At 50.5% G+C, this 14861-nt stretch overlaps 2 protein-coding genes across 3 annotated transcripts in view; one reads left to right on the top strand and one right to left on the bottom strand.

The window, feature by feature from the left end:
• Window positions 1-175: 175 nt before the first annotated feature.
• On the top strand, window positions 176-3687 carry LOC309520871 (UPF0696 protein C11orf68 homolog). Of its 2 annotated transcripts, none has more exons than XM_082202846.1 (2): window positions 176-316; window positions 1921-3687. In XM_082202846.1, the coding sequence occupies exon 2, from the start codon at window positions 1936-1938 to the stop codon at window positions 2671-2673; it is 738 nt and encodes a 245-aa protein (XP_082058972.1). In that variant the 5' UTR covers window positions 176-316; window positions 1921-1935; the 3' UTR covers window positions 2674-3687. The 2 variants fall into 2 exon arrangements, with proteins under 2 accessions (XP_082058972.1, XP_082058973.1); XM_082202847.1 differs by having other exon boundaries at window positions 222-326; window positions 1932-3687.
• Window positions 3688-5536: 1849 nt separating this feature from the next.
• RELA (RELA proto-oncogene, NF-kB subunit) overlaps window positions 5537-14861 on the bottom strand; it is a 30315-nt gene continuing 20990 nt past the window's right edge. The window contains exons 4-11 of the mRNA XM_082202789.1: window positions 14327-14475; window positions 13501-13592; window positions 12545-12679; window positions 11789-11893; window positions 10586-10798; window positions 9935-10015; window positions 9167-9241; window positions 5537-7898 (exon numbers count right to left, since the gene is read on the bottom strand). Coding sequence (XP_082058915.1) covers window positions 7288-7898; window positions 9167-9241; window positions 9935-10015; window positions 10586-10798; window positions 11789-11893; window positions 12545-12679; window positions 13501-13592; window positions 14327-14475 — 1461 coding nt within the window. The 3' untranslated portion in view covers window positions 5537-7287. The remainder of the gene's footprint in view (window positions 7899-9166; window positions 9242-9934; window positions 10016-10585; window positions 10799-11788; window positions 11894-12544; window positions 12680-13500; window positions 13593-14326; window positions 14476-14861) is intronic.

The raw sequence follows: 14861 nt of genomic DNA, 5'->3' as shown, positions 1-14861 counted from the left end.
ACTTCCGGGCTGTGCCGCGCGCCCGGCCGCCTACGCCAGGCCGTTGGTAAGGCAACGCCACTCCAGGCGGGGCTGCTGCGAAAGGGGCTCCGGCGGCGGCGGCGGCGGCGGCTTCTCTGGAGGGGCCAGGAGAGGCCCGCTCTCTCGCGCTCCTCTGTCTCGCCGGGGAGGGTCAGAGAATGGAGGGGGCTCCCGTTTGCCTGTTTATTCCAACGCCTGCCGCTCACTGCAGTCATTGCCAGTAACGGTTTGCTTTGCGGTGCTCGGAATGCTTCGCCTCCATTAAGCTTCTTGTTGCGCTGAGCACCCCTGCAAGGTAGGCGAGTGTTATCAGCCCTAAGCGAGGGGGAAACTTCCTGGATGGGTCTTGCTTAATTTTTATTTTTGGCATACTCCTCACCCTTTCCCATAAGCTCCTTTGGGCGACTCCTTAACACACCAGCTGACACTGGCAATTTCTTTAGTCACTGCAGTGTTGTTGTTTTTAACAGCCACGCTCCTTCTGCAACCAGCTTATTGCTATTCCTTCCTTAGACTAAAATTTAATGCTGCCTAAAACGGCCCCTAAGTGAGGAGCTGCGTAGGTCTGCATGTGGTTAGTTTTTGTAGGTTCCCCTCCACAATTAAAAATGTCTTTGGAGCACCCTTTGCGTTGCTGCAGTTAGTGTTGCCTTGGTAAATGGTAACTATATCTTAAAGGCAGGGGTGGGAAACCTTTATCAGCAGCTAAAGGGGTCACGTTCCTTTCTGGGCCACATGGCAATGATGAGCAAAGCCAGAGGCAAATGTGGGCTGAAATGCAGATTTTACCTTTGCACAGTAGGCTAGTTGCACACCCCTCCGTATCTTCCATCCAGACAAGCAGTTCAAAAGCACATCCCATCTTGCAGAGGCAGATTTAGGGGAGCAGGTTTGCCTGCACTGGAACCAGGCTGTGAGGGCACTGTGAGGGATGCCACAACAATTAAGTAGGATGAAGTTGAGTGGCGGGGATATGCACCAAATTTTGGCACCTCACAGGGCGCTGCTAAAATTCGAAAGCCCGAAATCCAGGCAGAAACGTTTGTAGTGAGAAGCAGGTTGAGTGAAGGGTCTGGATTGGGGAATAGATCAGAGGGCCAGATAGCCAAGTCTGGAAGGCTGCATTTGGCTGGTGGGCCTGAGCTACCATCCCCATGCATTAAACTATACTGATGCTTTTACATTGATAATGTTAAGCCATTACTAACTTAAACTTTACTGAATTCAGTGACTAAGCCTGGATCCAACCCTTGGTGTGTAGTGCTTGAAAGGGTTGTGTGTGTGTATACAAAATGTTTAACTATTTGTATTCCATTTTTACTACTTGGAACGTATTGTGGTTGGAATGGAGGAAGCTGCCTTATACTGAGACCCTTGGTGCATCTCACTCAGTATTAAATTGACTGGCAGAGGCTCTTCAGTGTTTCAGACATGCGCCTCTCCCTTCTTCTAGTACATGTTGCTCTTCTGTTATCCTTGCAACAAGGTTTTGAGGCTGATCAAGAAGAGAGCTAGTAACTTTATGTAGAAGGCTGCCTGCTGAGCTGGGGTTTGCAGCCAGGTCTCACATCCAAGGCTAGTGTTCTGCACCATACTGCCCAGTATGTGTGGTGGTGGTGAACTTCAGTTGCTACTGCTCACTCTGGAATTCCTGTTTTATAAATTCCAAGCTGGGTTACAGTTACAGATAAACAGTTACTGGACACGTTTGGTAATGACTTCAGGGCGAGTGAGGCTTGGCCTCAATTCTTTAATCTGTAAAATGGGACTGTGTAGAGAATTTGTCTTGTTGGCTGGTTGTATGAAGGAAGGAAACATTGCAAGCTAGGATATATGACAGCAGGGACCAGGCAGGCTGCCTCTTGTTTATTACATTTTGCTTTGACCTCTCCTTGTCAGGTGCCCTGCAGTGCCATGTCCAGCCAGGATGATAAGACAGGGAAGGAAGGTGCTTTTGCAGCAGAGCAGCTGGCTGCTGAGTCCATGGCGGCAGATATGGACCCCTGGGTAGTTTTTGATGCTCGCAAGACTCCCCGGGCCGAATTCGAGGAGTGGCTGCAGACCTACCAACCGTCCCGTGTGTCCCGGTTTGGTGACCCCGAGTGCAATGCTGAGCCGGTGGGTTGGATAGCAGTGTATGGGCCCCGTTTCTGTCCTGAAGCTGGCGATGTGGTAGGGCTGCAGGAGGACTGGGAGCTGCTGCAAGCCAGCGGGCGCCACATCACCTTCGACATGGTCAAGGAGCTGGCGCTGAACCGGCGAGTGCTGACCGGGAAGTGGCTCATGCACCTGGATAGTGGCTTCAAGGTGGACCATGCCTGGTGTGGCATTGCCCGTGCAGTGCTCGACGGGCGCATTGGCGTGGCCAAGGTCAGCCCCTGCTGCCCCGACTCGGAGCGCAAGCAGGTCATCTGTGTATACACAGACGACTTCACAAATGAGGAGCAGGTGCTGATGGCCGATGCTGTGATCCGCACCACAGGGGTCAAATGCTTGTTGTCCTACAAGCCTGATGTTTATACCTACTTGGGCATCTACCGAGACAACCGCTGGCACCTTTGCCCCACCATCTACGAAAGTAAGTTTGATTTGGAATGTATCCCTCGGCGTTCGCGCATCACCAACAAAGTGAACAACATGGAAGTGACTTAAAATGTGTTCCTTTGGATGTGTGGCCCTTCCAGGGGAATGGTGTTGTGGCTGGGAGCTACAAGTCCCAGTGCCCCTCCCCTTTCGCTCCCCCTCAGAGAGACCACATTACAGTTGCCAAGCACAGGCCGGCAGGGATGCTGGAGGCAGGATTTCAGCACTGGGTGGCAGCTGCCTGCATTGGTCTTCCTGCAGCCACATTTAAGGACACCTGAATTTATCTTTTAATGGAATGTGCTGCCTTCCTTGTTTTCAAGAACTTCTTACTAGGAGTGCATCACTGCACTTCTTCTTCAGTTGCCTGTGCGTATGCTTTCATATCCCCTTCCCCAGTGACTTTGGGTATCAAAATAAATGCACACACTCCCATTTCATGACAGGTCAGTAGAAAGATTGCTGTAGCAGTCAAAAAGAAAAGGGGTGGCAAGTCAAATGATCTCTTATTTGACAAATCCTTGCATGTTTAGGATATGAATACCCAACATGGTGTCTTCCAAATGCTTTGGTCTGCAACGCCCAGCATCCTTGACCATTCACCATGTTGAGTGAGGCTGATGGGAGTTTTAGTCTAAAACACCTGGAGGGTTTGGCTACCTCTGTGCTAAGAGGCGGCATACTTTCTAACAATGCAAAACATTCCCATCTTGTAGAATAATCTAAGCGGACTATGGGGAGTTCGGTGAAACACAAAAATTTGGATATTCTTGCTTCCAACAGTTTCATCTAATCTTGCCACAGGTTCCCCAGGCCTGCCATAATGCCTGGGAAAAGTAGTTTCTAGGGAAGTTTTTCATCAGAAACTACTAATGGTTCACCAGGGAGGTGCTGTGTAGTTTTGAAAGAGGGGCTAAACATAGACACTATCCCAACAAAATGTGTTGGGAGAACAAGTTTTACTCATTTAAGGGAATGTCTCTCAACATTTCTTTCCTCTTGAGGCTGTGGAAAATAAATTTGATTCAGCAGCACTTGCCTACCTGTAAAATAGGTTTTTAAAAAATAAAGTGATTTTGTCTTCTTGCTGAATGTTTATTGCCAGGAGAGTGTGTGGGAAGAGAGAATAGAAATGGAAGAGGCAAGCAGGCCAGCTGGCACCAGTCTTTGAATTGCCTCACTTGCAGTTTAAAGCTAGTTCCTACTCAGGAAACTGAATTTTTAAAGAGGCTTCTATACTAGGGTTGCCATAGGTCTGGAATTTGCCGGACATGGCCAGAATACGGCAGTCAGAAGCAGTGTCTGGGTGGAAATGGCTGAAATTGTCCTGGAAAACCCGGACATATGGCAACTCATGTCAGAAATCAATATTTTGGTGAATTCCCCCCAAAAAGCTCAACTTCCATTTTTTAGATTTTGCAAAACAAACAAACAAACAAACACCTCAACTTTTTGTCTGGATTTTAACTTTTTGAAATAGGGCAACCTTATTATACAGACTAAGTATGCTTATCCTTGAGAGGGGAAGGGCTGTGGTTTAGCAGTAGATTCAGTCCCCAATGACATCTCCAAGCGGAGCTGGCAATGTCCCTCGACTGAAAGCCCAAAGAGCTGCTGCCAGTCAGTGTAAACAGTACTGAAAGAGGAATCATTGTTCTGACACAGTATAAGGCAACTTCCTACGTTTCTGCATTACGGGAACTGAAGGACCTGAACATTCTTGCACTATGGTGAACCCTGTCCGTGCTCTTCAAATAACCAGTCATACCACAAAATGAATTATGTGAAGCAGCTGTCCAGTAGTCAGAATTTGCTTTCTAGCTTGTGCATGCAACTACCATTTCAGGTAGCCTTTCTAACTGAGGGCAGTTTGTTTGGGGATTTTTTTGTGAAGCTTCTCCCCTTCAAGATACAAATGTAAGGTTGTTTCAGGGGCACATGGCTGCCATCAACCCCAGACAGCATGGCCAAAGAAGCCCAGGGAAAGTGGGAACTGGGGGTCCAGCAATATCTAGAGAGCCCTAAGTTGTCCCACGCCTGGGCTTAAGGAAAGAGCATGATGCATGTATAAACCGCACCTTCTACTTCCCTGCTTGATTCATGCAAATTGTACATGTGGATAGGGATATCTTATTTAATGTTTTGGAAGAAAAGCTAGATACGGTAAGTGTTCATAAGTGTCATAATTCTATGGGTGTGCAGGCAAAAGTAATAAAAGAAAATGGCTTTGGTTCCAGAACCTCTTTCCATTAAACAAAAATATTCTGATCAGCTGGGAAATGGGAGGGAGAAGCTTAGGAGCCAAGAAGGCTGGCTGAGCAAGATGCAAAGAGGCTGGGTGCTTAATGTAACACTCTTCGCACCAGCAAAGCCAAAATGAAAAATCAGAACATCACAATAAATTATACAACCTGAAAGAAAACAGGCACACCTATACGGTGTGCACACCTATGCTCCAGTGTTCCTTTGGTGTGCAGGCACACCTATGCTCCAGTGTTCTTTTGGTGTGCAGTTATACAACAGCCCAGGAGGCGAGAAAAAATAAGGAATTACTAAGCTGTTTTTTGTTTTAAAAAGCAGCACAATAGGGTTTATCCATGCTTCTAAATGATAATGCACTACCCCAGCCTGATGCCAACCAGATAGATGTTTTGGATTGTACTTCCCATCGGCACCAGTCAACATAGTCAATGGTCAGGAGTGATGGGACATGACAGCTTCCTGGGGGAAGGCTCCCAATTTGCCCCCTTAAGAACCTAATAGTCCCCATGGCTTCTGGATGTTATGTGACTGGGGTGGGGTGGGGGTGGGGAGAATACCAATACTGGTTTGAGGTGACATTGCCTGCAAATTAAGGCCACAGTTCCCAGATCCTCCTTCCACAAGTCCTTACGGAAACCACACCCCAATTCCACGATAAAAAGAAAACTGCCAGGCTGAGGCTTCAGTTTATTTTTAGGAACCTGCTATAGGAAGAAGAAAGCAAGAATTGCCACATCAGATAACAAAAAAAGAAGAGTGAGACAACTGTGGACCAATAACAGCACTTAAGTGGTTAACTATCTTGACACACCCACCCACCCTTTAAAAAATGCAGCAAATAGTATTTAAAAAACAATGCGTAATCCCACCCCCACCCTGGACATAACCTTGGCTGCCCCTGCCGGCTTGGCAGCTGCTTTCCCCACCAGACCCTGTTGGCAGCAGGCTGCATCCTAACCTGGGATAACTGGATCTCTCTTCCGTTTTAGACCTTGTGTCTGAGTTCAGCCATCTGAGGCTTTTGGTCTGTCTTCCCACTGAGGAAGGGGAAGATCATCCTGCTTCCTGCTAGCTTGTCTTCCCTCTACGTGGCCTGAACTGTCTTGCTTTTCTTTGGAGGGGTGGCATGATTTGGGGGCTGGCAAGCACTGGGTTCACATGGAGGGTCTCAAGCCCTCACCCTAAGAGGAAACTGAGCAGGCCAAGGGCCAAACAAAGCCTGCAACAGAAAGGCACCAAATGTCCCATTGCACCCCCTTATAGTAACGACATATTTTCTGAGCGGAAAGGCTCAGAGTTGGCTTCAGTATGGAAAAAGAAGTCGCCGCCCACATCCTCATGCGATTTCCCATTGTTTTATTCCCCCCTCACCCCCCGCCACTGGCAGGCAAGGTGCAGGCCTAGAGCAGAATGACTGGGTCTGCATCCCTTTCATCCACGAGGCTGGCTTACCCCTCACAGCCTTGTTGCTCTTTCTGGCTTTTAAAAAACCCCTTATCTTAAGAGGAAGAAGTCCTGTGCGCGTGCCACAGAGACTGACACAAATCCCCAGTTAAGGCCAAGGACACCAAGGTTGAAAAATAGCCTGTGTTTTGCCACCACAAGTCCCATGTCTGTCTACCCACAACAGCCTGCTAGAGTTAAGCTATTCCTTCTACAGCAAAGGACCAACAAACGATCCCAACTCTTCCCGCCTCTTCAAACATGGGCAGAAGGGACAAACCCTCACGGCCCTGGAGATGGCTGTAGGGTTTCACCAGGAAGGCCTCACCCACCAGAAGAACCTTGGGCAATGCTTTAAGGCACTCCGGAAACAGTACAGAAGTAGCTTTGCTTTTAAAATATCCTGGTACGGCTACTGTAGCATTTAGAACTGTGTGGCTTTTCATAAAAAGGTTAGAAACAGGTTTGACCTGCTGATTTTTTTTGCTTGCTGGCACAGTTCTTTAAGGCTTCTGAGCTTCTGCTCCCCCTTAATAATGTTTTGTTTGGCATGAGGAGGAGGAGGTGCCAGCTGGCGAGTTTTCAGAAGGCAACCATGGTAAGGAGGAGAGATTCTTCCCCTTCAAACAGTCAAAAACACACACAGCTCCATAGTTCTGGAAGGAAAACAAGCCTTCAGTAGGGAAGCGAGAACTGGCTCCGCCGTGTTACCAAATGTAGAACGCCCACTTCACTGGTGGCGGGGAGGAAAGAGACCTCGCCTCTGCCTAAAAGCAATGGTCCAGGCCTATAAAAACCTCATGTTCCAAGAACCTAGAGGTTGCCCCCACCCAAACACATCCTTGAAGGATGGTCCATCCAGGGGGGGGGACCACCAGAGAGGGGGAGAGTTAAGTTGGCAAAGTCTACGCAAACAAAGAGGGGCCACCCGGGATCTGGAGCCCAGGGACAGAAGCTGGTGGTCCTGTGACTCCACCCTTATGAGTTCAGCTGGTTCAGAAGAGAGTTCAAGTCAAGATCTACCATAGAGGAAAAGCTTTCCTCAGCAGGAAGGGCCCCCGGAAGGCCATTGTAGCAGCTGGCACCTGAGCCGCCGCCACCGCCCCCTCCACTGGGCTCCCCTTGGGCTCTCCGCTGGGACACCAGGCGGCTGATTGACTCTGGATAGGTCAGCAGAGTGCCTTGGTTGTCCTGGAGTGCTTGCTGGGCGGCCCCTTCTGTGAGGAGCTGGCAGAACTCGGCTGTGTTGATCCCCTCCAGGCTGGCGTAGGGGGCATCATCCAGGATCCCCCCGAGCTCCATGCCCCCAGCATCCTCTGCGAAGTGGAGGTGCAGGATGGCGTCTGCAATGCTGGCCTCGGCCTCCGACTCGGAGGGCTGGACCCGATGGCTCACGCCCAGGCCCGACAGATCTTCCATGTTCACCGTGCTGAAGCTGGACTGCGCAGCTGCGACCGGAGGAGCCGCCGCCGCTGGAAGTGGGGCATGGCTGGGCCCCGTGAAGTAGGCGGGAGAAGGGTGCACCATGGCCTGGGGTTTGGAGGTGGGCAGTGGGGTTTGCCCTGATGCTCCCATGATTCCTGGGACACCTGCAAGGAAAATCCGAGAGAGAGGATGACGGCAAAGGACACATCAGCACTCTTGCATCAGTGAGAGAAGCGCCAGGGCCTCCTGACCTTCCTGGACCCCCAGCTGGCCAGGGTTTACCGGCCAGAGGATCTCAGAGCTGGTGCAGGATCTGCCCACCAGCCATGGTTTGGAAATTAAGAAGCAACCTCGGCGCCAATGTAAACACCTAGTATGTGTTAAGGCAGAGTTTCCCAAACTTGAGTTTCCAGACTACAATTCTCATCATCCCTGACCACTGGTCTTCCCAGCTAGGGATGATGGGAGTTGTAGTCCAATAACAGATGGAGACCCAAGTTTGGGAAATACTGTGTTAAGGGAAAGGGAGGGAAGAAGTGCATTCCCAAGATTTTGCTGGGAGCCAGTGCTGCAACATCCACTCAGATGTGGCATTTTCTTTCTCTCTTTCAAAAACAACAACAACAACTTGCCAACAAGTTTCTAGTTTTAAATGCTGTGATTGTGGACTTTATAAGTGTATGTTTCCTAGTGAAATCCTAGAAGCAAGCCAATAGGAAGCTGCCTTCTGCTGAGCCAGATTCACTGGGGCCCATCTCACTCAGTACTGTCTACGCTCTGACTGGCAGCAGCAGTTCTCCAGGGTTTTAGGCAGGGAGTCTTTCCCAGGCCCACCTGGAGACGCCATTGGAGATTGAACCTGGGACCTTCAGCATGCAAGGCGGATGCTCTGTGCCCCCTCCCCCAGCAACAGTTCCAATCATCATTCAATGGGGGAAACTGCCAGATTGTGTTACATGTTTTTCTTTTGAAAGCACAGAATATAAATAGCTTAGAGCAAGGGTGGGGAGCCTTCAGACCATGAGTCAATCTCGGCCTGCCGTGGGGTCCAATTTGGCCCATCACACCCACTGACACCAATGGTGATGCCAGCTGTTGGGTTGGAGGACAGGGTTCAATCCTGCTTTGGGTGCACTGCTCTGTTCCCAGTAGAAAACAGGATCTTGCAGCCTAGGTAGCAGGATTTAATCTCCACTCGTCTGCCAATGAGCACAGGTTTAAAAAGCCCCTTTCCCTTCTCCTTTAAGCGGGCGGAAGGGTGGACAGGAGCTGAATGCCAACCAACAGTTTGAACAGAACATATACAACTCCTAAGATGCTAGTCCATATTGACGTCATGGGACAAGATTCCCAGCCAGACCAATTTTCCTCGTAAGCAAGCTGTTAACTTGACAGAAGGGTTACATGAAAGGAAAGGTTAGGCATTCCTCACCGCTGATGTTGGGCCGGGCCAGGCCATGTTTGGGAACAGCAATGCGGCGCTGGGAGCGAGGTTCTGGAGCTCCGACTGTTGGGAGGGAACGGAAGGGGTCAGAACATGCAAAATCCTCCCAAGAGCCCAGCAAGGCTTCAACCCCCCCCCCATGTATGGACACCGGAAGAACCCTCACCGTGAGGGGGACTCTTCGTCTGTCTTGCTTAGTATTGCCTGTTCTGACTGGCAGAGGGAGGGGCTCCTTTCCCATCACCTGATCCCTGATCCTCCCAAAAGGAGATGCCAGGGACTGAACCTGGACTCTATGGAAAGTGTGAGCTCTTATTTACTGAGCTATAGAGGAAGCAGTATCCCCCCTGCAACATCAAACCCAGGTCTCATGAGATTCCAAGGTATTCCACCTCCTGTGCTCCTCTCTGTTGGAGGCCAGTGTACTAAGAAGAGCAGGGCGTGGCCCCCTCAGCCTCAGCCATTCCATCTGCCTGCCTTTTTACTTGCAAGCAACTCACAGGGTGGCTCTGCCTGCTGGGATATTCCTCCACAGCCCTGCTCTTGCAGAACTTGGTTGGAGGAGGAGGATGGGGACAAAACTAGAAGGAGTAGGCTCCACCTGCCATGGGCTCTGGGCTCTATTTTCCTGTTGGTCTCCCTGTCTTCTGCCCCAACAGTCCCAAATGGGGCCCAGTCGCCAATGTCTCACCCCCTTGAAGGTTCTTCAACCAGCCACACCACCCTTTTCTTCTACCCCTCTAACTCGAGCCCTACCTGCAAAGGGTGTTTTCTGAACAAAGTTCTTGAAGGTGCCAAGGGTCCGTTTGCGTTTCTCGTCAATACGATTGTAGTCACCTGTCCAAAAGGAAAGGGGAGGGGGAGAATAAGGACACATTTGCTTTGAAAGGGAGCTGATAATGTACTCTCCAATCATAGGCAACGACTGAGTAACCGGAGAGCTGGAGTCAGGGAATCACGCCTGCACACTCACAGCGGCGTTTGAAATTCGCCAGGCACTGGGCGCATTTTGCACCTGACTTTTGGCCACTTGTGAGCAAGTGAAGATGCCCGGGTGCCAGGATGGCACCTGACGTCTCCACCACCTGGAGGCGCATCCCTGGGGATCCTTGGATCTTGCCTGCTTTCACACACTAGCAACACACCCTTTCAAATTCTCTCTGTGGTATTTCATCTGCGCAATCAGAACTTTATTTCAGGAAGCAAAAATTCACATTGAAAAGTATGTCTTTTGAGCCACCGGGCCCCAAAATGAAAACTAGGCATTCTGTTTTGGCAACTGTAACCCTGGTTCAGGAAGCCCTTTGGCACCTAACATACATCTGAGTTTCTGAGCTGGCTCACAGCTGAAAGCTTTGACCCTAAACTCATAGAGCTTAGAACCAGAGCATGCAAGAGAGGACATACCTTCATCAGGAAGATAGCGGAACTCCATGGGCCCACTGACTTCCTTGTCGGATGGGCGACGCAGCTGCATCTGGACTGTCACTGGCTCCCGAAGGGTTTGGTCCATGTACGGCGGGGTCTTGAATACAATGGCCACTTGGCGATGGACGTCGGCTTGGGAGAAGGAGCCCTTTGCCTCCCAAGAGTCCTTGAAGAAGCGGACTTCGATGTCCTCTGCAAAGGAAGCGAGGGGGGGAGGATTGAGGGGTTCAGACTCACTGAGAATGTAAGAACACAAGGAGAGTCCTGAAACTGGATCAGGCCAATCACCCATCTAGTCCAGCATCCTGTTCTCACAGTGGCCGGCCTGGTGCTCCAATAGGAAGCCTGAAAGCAAGTCCCAAATGCAACAGTGCTCTCCCCAATTGTGATTTCTGGCAACTGGTACTCAGAAGCATTCTGCCTCCAACAGTGGAGGGTGAACCGAGTCTCACCCTCTTTTAAAGCCATCCAGGTTGGTGGTTGTTGCTACCCCTTGCTGGTGTGAAGGGTGGGGGAAAGAACAAAATGGGAAATACCAACACCTGGTCTTACTTCCTTTCACCACAAATGTGGAATCATCTCCTGTTCCCAAACTGAGAAATGGCCAACAGCACTTTTTGAAGGCAACAGGCCAAAATACCCATATACACACACCAAACAAAATGTGGAAGACTTTTTAACATTTTGAATATATCAGCTGACTCCTTGAAGTTGCCTGCCATTGGGCGAGATGCTGTGACATCAGGGCAAACCTCACAGAAAAGCCCAGGACTGAAGTGGGCAAACAGTGCTGGAAGCGAAAAGGTCAGTTTGGCCACATGGTGACTATAGTGAGCCTGCATTTAAAAATGCTTAAGTTAGGGAGGATTTTTAAAGGGTTGGCAGACACAGGAGGCTTTAGAAATGGTTTCAGTCATTGTTATGAGCAAAGATGTGGCTGGAAGGGCTTTTTGAGTTTTCCCCACTACACTAAAAACTGCCTTAAGAATAAGAACAGCAACAGCAACAACAAAACAACAACAACACCATGAAAGGAAAACACACATGAAAAGTTGAACCCTTGCTGCTGTTGTCCAGAAGTCCTTTGCAGCCTCTTCCAAGGCTTGACCTCTACATCTCTTCCAAAGCCCAAGGTGGCCAATGGAAGTAAAACCCTGCACTGAAAAGGGAGGCATCTCTTACCTTTCTGGACCTTGTCACAGAGGAGGAAGATCTCGTCTCCACCCAGGCAGCTCCCTGAATTGCGGTTCACACGGCAGATCTTCAACTCGGCTGTGTTGGGAGCACCTGGAGAAAGAGAGGGCGCCGGGGCCGTCTTAATGACTCGGTGGCAGTGAGGGAATACAAGAGGCTGTGTTATGGAGACCATTGGTCCATCTAGCTCAGTACGGAATACACTGACTGGCAGTGGCTCTCCAGGGTATCAGGCAGCCTACTTGGAGATGCCAGGGATTGAACTGGGTAACTTTTGCATGCAAAACAGGTGCTCCACCACTGTGGACCTTTTGTTGAAAAATAAATATCCCAGTCCTCATGATTCTGAACAAAGGACCGAATTAAAAAGGGACATCTGAAGCTGCCTTATACTGGTCAGACCATTGGTCCATCAAGCTCAGAACTGCCTGCACTGACTGGCAGCAGCTCTCCAGGGTTTCCAAATCATGATTTAACGGAAGCCCTATTAATTCCAATCAAGTAGTTAGTGCACCTAACTCTGATCTGCATCCATTCCATTTCCTCAGGGATAGAATTATTTACTTGTTGGATGAAGAAGCTGCTGTTAAGTTGCTCTGGGACCCTCAGATAGAGCAGGATGCGAAAACCAAAAACCAATGAATGATCAGTGTTGGGTCTGCTCCACCGTCCATCCCTGGTTGGTCCCTCCCTCTCTAATAAAGGTAGCGGTGTGCATCAGAGCCACCCCCCGTTAGCACTCACGATTGTCATAGATGGGCTGTGAGATTGCCAGGGGCAGCTGGACCAAGCGCCCACTGCCTGCATCCTGAATCCACACCTGGAAACAGAGCCGAACCGCGTTCAGGTCATAGTCTCCTTTTAGCTCTTCCATGGACACTGGAATCAGGGGCAGGCGGGGAGGGAGAGAGAAAGCAAGAAATATACAGTTAAGTCTAGAAAAGGGAAGTAAAAATTGTGCACCTGCATCTAGATGGTTCAACCCCTGGAAATGACAATTAAAGAGAATGAGGCAGCACAGGGGTGGGTCAACTGTTTTCAGCTTGAGGTGCATATTCCCTCCTGCGCAACATTTCAGGGACCGTATGCCAGTAGAAGACAGAGCAATGAATGCAAATCTGAGCCTGGAGGGCTTAGCTGCTGACGATGGTTGGGCTTAGCTGCTGCTTTTACAGGGATAGGAAACCCTTTTCAGCCGGAGGGCCAGATTCCCTCCTGGGCAATCTTCTGGGGGCCACATGCCAGGGACTGTCAGGGCCAGAAGCAAAAGAGTGGGCAGAACATCAGGTGTGAATTTTAGATTTCTACAGAAGGCTAGTTTCTAGGCACACCTGCACACCCCTCTCCATCCTGGCAAGAGGCATTATCAGAGTTCAAGGGCACATTCTAGCTGGTCTAGAACAGTGTGAATCAGGGTGAGTGAGGGGCATGGTCTAGGGAGAGCCCCAAGAGCCAAACAAGGAGGCCTGGGGGGCCGCATTTCATCCCCGGGCTTGGCATTGCAGCATTTCTGAGACAGCAGGTTGCAAAAAAGGCCTTTCTCTGCTGGAGGCTCCAAAGCAGCATTGCTGGTCATCACATGCACAGCTAGGTGGGAGAAATAGTCTGAGCTAGTCCAAGACAGCTTCTCACGTTCCAACAACACACCCCTGCCCCCCACAAAGCCCTTGACCACTGTCACGGCCGACAGCGCTCCTCACCATTGAACGGGTTGTTGTTGGTTTCCATCCGCTTGGCCACGGCCTTGTCCAGGTCTCGTTTCCGCACGCATTGGATTCCCAAGTTCTGGAAGCTGGGAAGGAGCACATGGAGCAGGCAGGGGTCAGTGTGCAGCTTGGAGGGAGGGGGGAGAGGGAGGCACGAGGAGGTGAAAGGCATCGGGTGAGAAGCACGGCTGCTTCCCCAAACACCAGCGAGGAAGATCCCCAAATCATCGACCTTCACGTGGAGATGGTGATGCTCTTAACATTGGCCCATCTAAGCTTGCTTTATTCTTTGTACAGACTCCCGTGTAAAGAGCCAAGCGCCCCACTTGCACTGGGCCGCCCGGCTGCTTTTCACGCTAACTTTTCTCCTCGCAGATCAAGGTTAAATGGCCGACAGTGAAACCTGCAGAGCTTCAAGCAGCCGCCGTCAAAACATGGCCCACAACTACCTCCTCTTGGGTTTTAACCTGCGTAGTTTTTTATTTTGGGACTTTGCAGCTGCAGTGGTCGCGGAAGGGCAGTAGCTCAGCAGTGAGCACACCTGCTTTGCACACAGAAGGCCCCAGGTTCAACCCCAAAGGCATCTTTGCGTAGGGCTGGGCAAAGATACGCTCTCTGAGACACTGCAGTTGTTCATTTAGTTTGGCAGCTTCATCCCTCAAGTTGTGCTTATGGTTGCACTTTTGTTCGCAGACGGCAATGGCTAGCGGTTGATGCAAATAAACAAACACCCACCCCCAAATCATCCTCCCAAATGGCCAGAGAAAAAGACCGGGGGGGGGCAGATACCCAGCTCTCTCCCCTTCCCACATCCGCTCACCTGTGGATGGAGCGCTCCGGAGACAGCTCTGCTTCATAATAGCCTTCTTTGCAGTCCTTCCCCACCAAGTCGTGCGGGTGGGGCCGGTAGGGGACCTCCTTGGTGACCAGCGAAATGCGGACCTTGCCTGGGCCTGTATAGTTGTGGATCTGAAAGCAAAAGGCGGGGAGTTGATGTGTGGCAAAGGCTGCAGCTCAGAGGCAGAGCATCTGCTTGGCTTGTGGGGGCCCTTGGCTCCACCCCCAATGGCATCTCCAGGAAGGACTGGGAGAGACACCTTGCGCCCCTGAAACCCTGGAGAGCTGCTGCTGTTGCTTCAGCATCTCTTAAGTCCAGTGTTCACAGTAACCTTGCAGAGTAGGGTCGTACGGCCTTCCCTGCGCTGCAGAAATGGGGATATGTAGCTCAGTGGCAGGTACAGCAACTGCCTTGCACGATTCAATCCCCACTGGCATCTCCAGGTAGGGCTGCCTGAAACCCCCCAAGCGTCATAGAACCCCAGAATTGTAGAGTTGGAAAGGACCCCTGAGGGTCA

The sequence above is a fragment of the Podarcis vaucheri genome (assembly GCF_965113315.1).
Source record: "Podarcis vaucheri genome assembly, chromosome: 16".
NCBI lineage: Eukaryota > Metazoa > Chordata > Lepidosauria > Squamata > Lacertidae > Podarcis > Podarcis vaucheri.
This window is presented reverse-complemented; position numbering and strand designations above follow the sequence as displayed.